The following is an 8,511-nucleotide window of genomic DNA, read 5'->3' on the forward strand; positions in this document are numbered from 1 at the left end:
GTATTGTATAGTACAGTATTGTAGTCTTTTGAGCCCTTCTCTGTTTTGTAGAAATTTTTCAAGGGCTTGATAATTTTCTTTTTTATGATGTGGTACATTTTGGATTACTTTAGGCTCTGAAAAGACTGATCCATTTTATCATTCTTCTGGTGGGCTGGAGCTATATGGAGAACCGAGACACACTACATATCGCTCAAGATCAGAGCTGGACTATCCTAGGTCTCCTGTACCTTTTCAAAATAGGTAAGGATTGGATAAACATGCCTAGAGTAGTTACCTATACTAATACTTAACAGACAAAGGAGGACAGTGTTAGGGCTTTGACTCCTTTGCATCAAAATAACTAGGTGTGTGTTTACTTGCATATGATGTATATAATCTAAGGCTGAGAATCAAAAATAGTTTTTGGATATATACCTGGTTTCCAAGAGTATAGGAAACCAAGCACTGGGTGTTACATGCAGCTAATGAATCAATGAACACTACATCAAAAACTAATGATGTACTATACAGTGGCTAACTGAACGTAACTAAAAATGATCATTTCTTTAAAAAAAAAACAAAAAAGAAAGGAAACCGAACTGACCAAGTGTTATTTTAGTATATGCTGTGGTTGGACGTTGGGAAAAGTATTAACTAAAATTGACAGTCTCCGGGGATTATGAAAGAATACTCTAAAGTCTACAGGACAAGATGCATTTGTACATATACAGTGTTTATCGAGGACTTCTGCAACAAGCACTGTACTAGACACTTTTATGATAACTTAGTAGCTGCTGTGAGTTTTTTAGAAGTTTTTTCCCATAGACATCACAAACTCAGACATTGGGGGATACAGATTAAGCCTAGTTTAGCATTCCTGAGGACTTACTGAGACTTACTGACTGAAAGACTACTGAGGCAAAATGCTGAGCTGACAGGACATATCAGCCACTGAGTGAAGAAAAGAATGATTTAAGAAACATGGTTATGAAGCTGGAAGAACACCTCAGGTGTTATCAACAGACAAGAGCTAACAGATTACATACGTCTGTTTTTAGCATGGCCATATACCAGAAATATTGCAAAGTTACAATTTCTACTCTCTGGTTTCAGTTTTTAACCCTAACAATGTAAAAATATTAAGTATCTGATTCTTAGCAAGATCACTGGAAAATATTATAGGGATGGCATTGATAATATTTATATTAGATATATATGTTACATAAGTAATAACTTACTATAATTAGAATAATAAGTAATTATTATTTACTGGGAACCTTTTCTGATCCTGGGTTTATATACATTCAGAATCTCTAATCCACATTCACATAAGAAAACTGAAAGTTCATAGTCAAACCAAGAACTACTTATCTGCAAAGCCTCATACTTTGCTACCTATGGACCAACAGCAGACACATGTAAAGAAATGTTCAAATGTGAATTCTGACTGTTCTTGCCAGTTATCAGTTACTATGTTCATGGCTCAAGTTAAAGATTGACCTTTTGAGGGCAGGGTGGAGGCAGGTTGTTACGTTACTTGCTTTGTGGATGACTTGGATTCATGTTCATATTTTTAATCTCATAGGTACCCAGGCCCTCCAGCTGATTTAAATCCTGGTTCCTTAGCATGTTCTCAGCTTCAGAATTATGACCCTGACAGAGCCCTGACAGATTATATCACTCGGCTAGAGGCACTGCAGAGACGGCTTGGAACCGTACAGTCAGGTACTCCCGGCTTCACCATGCATTACTGTGGGCAGCCCTGTAGTGCTGGTTGGACCCCGAGCTCTCTGTTCTCTGTCTGAAATTCCTTGACTTTCCTCATTAGGTAATCAAATCTTAGAATTTAGTTCCTGAGTTACCAGGTTAGACTTAGGAATTTACTCAAGGGCGCCTGGGTGGCTCAGTTGGTTAAGCAACTGCCTTCGGCTCAGGTCATGATCCTGGAGTCCCGGGATCGAGTCCCACATCGGGCTCCCTGCTCAGCAGGGAGTCTGCTTCTCCCTCTGACCCTCCCCCCTCTCATGTGCTCTCTCTCTCTCTCTCATTCTCGCTCTCTCAAATAAATAAATAAAATCTTTAAAAAAAAAAAGGAATTTACTCAAGATACGACTTATCACCCCAGATTTCACTCCCACAAATTTCATCTACTTTAGGTGAAATGCACAGCAGGCACCTGTGTACAAAGCCCCATGAGGCTTACAGAGTCTGCTGGAGAGCATGTTCCCAAGTATAGCTGCCTCCCAAACAAACCAGGCTTGGACTGCACAGGGCCACTTATATACAGATATTTTTCACTAACTACAATACAGTACTATAAATGTATTTCCTGTTATGATTTTCTTAACATTTTCTTTTCTCTAGCTTACTTTATTATAAGAATATAACATTATAGAAATATGTGTTAATTGCCTGTATGTTACCTAGAAGGCTTTCTTAGGAGTAGGCTATTAATAGTTAAGTTTTGGGAGAGTCCAACGTTATACATGGATTTTTGACTGTGTAAGCGGTCAGTGCCCCTAACCCCCACATTGTCCAAGGGTCAACTACAATACGTAGTGAGGCATGCAAATTAGGGGTGGGGACCTGAGAGAAGGAAGCAAGCATCTTAAGCATTTAATGCAGCCATTATCCCTACTAGGACCCAGTGCTTTTATGCATGATCCACGAAACCTGTTCCATTCAAAAGACTTTATAAGAATGACCTTTTTTCCCTCCTTTCATAAACACACAAAAATTCATACTTAATAGATATATGAAGTCCCTCTTCATTGTGGGAAAATCTCTTTTCCCTGTCTCCCTTCAATTCACTCCTGATTCAGAGGTTTGAATCATTTTAATTTAATGTGCTTTAATTTTAAATCAATATTTTGTTTTTACTTTTGTGAAAGACCCTTCTTTTCCTGCTATGCCCACAAACTAGATAGGGCCAGTAGCAGGTTATTTTTAGTAGTTTGTCTCCTCATACAAGAAATCACCTAGCCCAAGCAACTCGTAGTCATAGGAAACTATTATTATCATAGCTGGACTTTGCTATGGTTTGGTTTGTATTTTGTTTTGAGCATCTAGATTTCTCAAGACTCAGATTTTATTTTATTTTTATTTATTTATTTTAATTTAAATTCAATTAACATATAATGTATTATTTCAGAAGTAGAGTTCAGTGAAGACTCAGATTTTAAAGACCAAAAGATTTTTCAAGAGGCAGGAGGTATAGGGTATAGGACATTCAACCTGCTGGGCACTTTTAAGAGAACTTAACATTAGTCTGACCTTGCTACAGATCCAGCTACAGTGACTTTTAAATATATATTCAATGTCTCTTTTAAAAATCGTTCAGGGGCGCCTGGGTGGCTCCGTCAGTTGGGCATCCGCCTCTTGGTTTCAGCTCAGGTCATGATCTCATGCGTCATAAGATCGAGCCCCCCCACTGGGCTCTGCGCTCAGCAGGGCGTTTGCTTGAAGATTCACTCCCTCTGCCCCTCCCTCAATTCATGTGCATGTGTGCACTCTCTTTCAGATAAATAAATAAATCTAAAAAGTAAAAATCAGTTCAAGTATGAATAAGACTTTTTAGAAAAATAAAAGGCTTTTTTTTTTTTTTTTAAATAGGCTCTTTGGCCTAGCACAGAGTCCAACTCAGGGCTCGAACTCAAGACCCTGAGACTGAGACCCGAGCTGAGATCAAGAGTTGGATGCCTAACCGACTGAGCTACCCAGGCTCGTTAAAAAAAAAAAAAAGGCATGTTTTAATGGAGGGTAATAGTAATCTTCTGCCCTTCATGAACTAGTTAGTCTGGTGTAGGTAGAATTCTAATTTGAAATCACTTTAGGCATGCCTCATTTTATTGTGCTTTGCTTTATTGCAGTTTGCAGATAAGCATTTTTTACAAATTGAAGGTTTGCAGCATCCCTGTGTTTGAGCAGTCTCTTGGTTCCATTTATCCAACATTTGCTCACTTTCATGTCTGTCACATTTGGTAGCTCTCATAGTGTTTCATACTTTTTCATTAGACCTGTGATCAGTGATTTTTGATGTTACTGTTGTAATTGTTTTGGAGACACCATGAACAGTGCCCGTATAAGACAGCAAACTTAATTGATAAATGTGTTCTGAGTGCTCCACCAACCAGCCACTCCTATGTCTCCTTTCATCTCCTAGAGCCTCCCTATTCCCTGAGACACAGCAACATTGAAATTAGGAGCCCTACAATGCCCTCTTAAGTATTCAACTGAAAGGAAAAGTCACACATCTCACTTAAAATCAAGAGCTAGAAATGATTAAGCTTAGTGAGGAAAGCAAGTCAAAAGCCAAGATAGGCCAAAAGGTAGGCCTCTTGCACCAAAGAGCCAAGCTATAAATAAAAATAAGTTCTTGAAGGAAATTAAAAGTGCTACACCAGGGCACCTGGGTGGCTCAGTTGGTAAACATCTGCCTTTGGGTCAGGTCATGATCCCAGGGTCCTGGGATCAAGTCCCACATCGGGCTCCCTGCTCCTCCCCCTCCCTTTGCTGCTCCCCCTGCTTGTGCTCTCTCTCTGTCAAATGGATAAGTAAATAAAATCTTTAAAAATAAATAAAAATTTTAAAAAATGTCTACACCAGTGAACACACAAATAAGAAAGCAAAATACCCTTATTGCTGATAAGGAGAAAGTTTTAGTGGTCTGGATAGATCAAACCAGCCACAACATTCCCTTACGCCAAAGCCTAATCCAGAGCAAGGCCCTAACTCTCCTCAATTCTGTAAAGGCTGAAAGTGGTGAAGGAGCTGCAGAAGAAAGTTTGAAGCTAGCAGAGGTTGGTTGATGCGTTTTAAGGAAAGAAGTCTCCATAGCATAAAAGTATGAGGTGAAGCAACAAGTGCTAATGTAGAAGCTCCAAGTTACCCAGAAGATCTGGCTAAGATCATTCCTGAAGGTGGCTACACTGAATAACAGATGTTTAATGTGGACAGAACAGCCTTCTTTTGGAAGAAGATGCCATCTAGGGCTTTCATAGCTGGAGACAAAGAGTCAGTGTCTAGCTTCAAAGGACAGGCTGACTCTCCTGTTAGGGGCTGATGCAGTGGGTGACTAGGTTGAAGTCAGTGCTCATTTACCATTTCAAAAATCCTGGGGCCTTTAGGAATTATGCTAAATCTGTTCTGCCTGTGTTACATCAAGATAAAACACCACATCTGTTTATAACATGGTGTACTGAATATTTTAAACCCATTGTTGAGATCCACTGTTCAGGAAAAAAAGATTCCTTTCAAAATATTACTGCTCATTGACAATACACCTGCTTACCAAGAGCTCTGATGTACAACGGGATTCATGTTTACATGCCTGCTAATACAACATCCATTCTGCAACCCCATGGATCAAGGAGTAATTTTGATTTTCAAGTCTTAGTACTTATGAAATATATTTTGTAAGTTTGTAGCTATCATAGATAGTGATTCTCCTGACAGATCTGGGCAAAGTAACCCAAAAACCTTGTGGAAAGGATTCACCATTCTAGATGCCAGTGAGAACATTTACGATTCATGGGAAGAGGTCAAAATATCAACATGAACAGGAGTTTAGAAGACATTGATCTCAACCCTCATGCATGACTTTGAGGTGTTGAAGACTTAGTGGAGGAAGTAACTGCAGATACAGTGGAAGTAGCAGGAGAACTAGAAGTGGAGCCTGAGGATGTAACTGAATTGCTGCAATCTTATGAGGAAACTTTTTAATGGTTGAAGGGTTCCTTATGGATGAGCAAAACAAGTGGTCTCTCGAGATGGAATCTGTTCCTAGTGAAGATACTGTGAAGATTGTTGATAACAAAGGATTTATATTACATAAACTTAGTTGATAAAGCAGCAGTTTCAGAGGATTGATTCCAGTTTTGAAAGTTCTACACTAAAAAAAAAAAAAGTTCTACACTAAGTAAAATGCTGTCCAACAGCATCACATACTACAGAGAAATTGTTCATGAAAAGAAGAGCCAATCGATGCAGCAAATTTCATTTTTGTTTTATTTGAAGTAATTGCCACAACCACCCCAACGTTCAGCAACCACCACCACCACCATGGTCAGCAGCCTTCAACATGGAGACGAGACCCTCCAACAGCAAAAAGATAAGCTCAGATGATGATTAGCACTTTTCAATAATAAAGTGTTAAAGGTATGTACATTGTATTTTTAGACATAATGCTATTGCACACTTAATAGACTATAGTGTAAACATAATTTTTATTTGCCTGGGAAAACAAAAATTTATTTAACTCTGTATTGCAATATTCACTTGATTGCAGTAGTCTAGAACCCAAGCTGCAGTATCTCCAAGGTGCGCCTGTACTGATTGGTCTGGCATAGGTAGCAATTTAATTTAAAATCATTTACGTGTCTTCTTTCTCTCTTAGGTTCAACCCAGTTTCATGCTGGCATGAGAAGATAATCTTTTGGAACATTAATGAATCAAAGTGATTTTAAACAGATTCCCTTTTGTAAATCAGTTCTTTTGTGCTTTTGTATTGTGGATATTCAGCGGGACCAATATGAACACAGCTTATGATTGTATACAAATCCCTTTGCCAGCACATGAAAACAAACTGGAATTTGTACATAATAGCATTGTGTATGTATTCATGCACAAATCATTTAATTACATGTATATTTGTGGAATGCTAATTTAAATGATTAAATTATAAACCTTGTGTATTTATCGGATGGGTGAAAAGATTAAACTTTTGCGCATTATGATACTGCTGAATGTGTAGCTTGAGGTGTCCTGCACTTTTCTTATAAGGCTACTGAATTACATGTTTCTGCCCTAATATATTTGCTACTGGTGATGAAGACAGATACTATCACTTGTAGAGACCTATTTTTGTATAATGGTAGAAGTTTTGAATTTTATGGGGTATTTTGTCAAGTACTGAAATAAAAATGACTTCACCATTTTAACCACACTGTATTTGAACCTTTTTTTTTTGGAACCTTCATTTTTAACTGAGACAGTGCTTGGTGTATGTCTTAGTCCATTCAGGCTGCTATAAACCAAATACCATAGACTAGATGGCTTATAAACAGTAGAAATTTACTTCTCACAGTTCTGGAGGCTGGGAAGTCAAAAATCAAGGTGCCAATAGATTTGGTATCTGGTAAGGGCCTGCTTCCTGGTTCAAGGACTACCATCTTCTTGCTCTGTCTTCACATGGCAGAAGGGACAAGGGAGCTCTCTGAGGTCTCTTTTATAAGGACATTCATCCCATTTATGAGACATCAGCCCCATGACCTTATCACCTCCCAAAGGCCCCACTTCCAGATACCAACAGACTGAGGATTGGATTTCAATATAAGAATTTGGTGGGGGGAGACGGACACAAACATTCAGTCAGTGGCAGTGCAGATTATCTCATTATCTCAAATATACATATTTTGAGATTTAGAAAGTTGTCCTAATCTTAGATACTATTGGGATTTTTCTCTCCCTCCCTTGAAGTTTTCTATGTAACTTTCTATCAACTTTACATATAGTATTTTTTAAAAGCTATGTTAATATTTTCATTAGTCTATAATTGCCCTATTATGTTTAGTGTTACTTGTGTCCAAATGTGTGTCTTCACAAAGCCATGCCTACTAGAATGATGCACAAATCATTTAACTGAAAGAATCTTAAATTTTATTAACCATAATACTAAATGCAGCAGAATTAAGCAGTATTCTTGCTGTCCAAGCCAAATTCCAGATTGGGAAGCTCTCATAGAGATAATGTAAATCTCAGCATTTCTGAACCAGAATCCTCCCTGAAATACGGCATCTTACTGAAACAGCAAGAGGAATAGTATTTAATGCTTACATCCTGAAGATTTTGTCTTACCCCTAGACATTCTATGATTTTATACCGACAAACAGGCTATGGTAACAAGTTCTACATTCTGGGAGATTTCAAATTACTTAATTTTTCCATATTAGCAGCTGGGTTCCAATTAAGAGGAGTTCCAGAAATAAAAAATGTATCCCAAAGCATTTAATTGAGTAAAAACTTTTTTAGTTAGTATAGCTTGCCATTCAAGGCCCTTCTGCTGTGAGAGAGAATGGAGAAGGTAGCAGATGGACAGGTGTCCCATCATCTGACCATCAGCCCTCCTTATGACATCAGGCCTCTCCAGTCCAACTTGTCGATGCTTCTCAGTCATGAATCAGTGGTTAAAAATTAAGTCTATTCAAAGCCAAACTATGGAAAGAGCCCAGATGTCATCGATGGATGAATGGATAAAGAAGATGTGGTTATGGGATATTATGCAGCCATCAAAAAAACGAAATCTTGCCATTTGCAATGATGTGGATGGAACTAGAGGGTGTTATGCTAAGCGAAGTAAGTAAATCAGAGAGACAATTATCATACCTCACTGATATGTGGAATTTGAGAAACAAGGCAGAGGATCATAGGGGAAGAGAGGAAAAAATGAAATGACGAAACCAGAGAGGGAGACAAACCATAAGAAACTCTTAATCTCAGGAAACAAACTGAGGGTTGCTGGAGGGGGTTGGG

The 8,511-nt window shown here is 38.3% G+C and overlaps 1 protein-coding gene across 11 annotated transcripts in view; it reads left to right on the plus strand.

The window, feature by feature from the left end:
* The window catches only part of AKAP9 (A-kinase anchoring protein 9), a 197,921-nt gene extending 191,001 nt beyond the window's left edge, over nucleotides 1–6,920 (plus strand). For 8 of the 11 annotated variants that reach the window (XM_073898794.1, XM_073898793.1, XM_073898797.1 and 5 more), the window contains 4 exons: nucleotides 114–243; nucleotides 1,568–1,707; nucleotides 5,998–6,138; nucleotides 6,377–6,920. In XM_073898794.1, the coding sequence (XP_073754895.1) occupies nucleotides 114–243; nucleotides 1,568–1,707; nucleotides 5,998–6,095 (368 nt within the window). In that variant the 3' untranslated portion in view covers nucleotides 6,096–6,138; nucleotides 6,377–6,920. The remainder of the gene's footprint in view (nucleotides 1–113; nucleotides 244–1,567; nucleotides 1,708–5,997; nucleotides 6,139–6,376) is intronic. The other 3 variants (XM_025872853.2, XM_073898802.1, XM_073898801.1) reach the window with 1 other exon arrangement.
* The last annotated feature ends 1,591 nt before the right edge of the window (nucleotides 6,921–8,511 follow it).

Source organism: Callorhinus ursinus, unplaced genomic scaffold (assembly GCF_003265705.2).
Source record: "Callorhinus ursinus isolate GAN/ISIS: 27379988/994484 unplaced genomic scaffold, GSC_fseal_2.0 scaffold12, whole genome shotgun sequence".
Classification (NCBI taxonomy): Eukaryota; Metazoa; Chordata; class Mammalia; order Carnivora; family Otariidae; genus Callorhinus; species Callorhinus ursinus.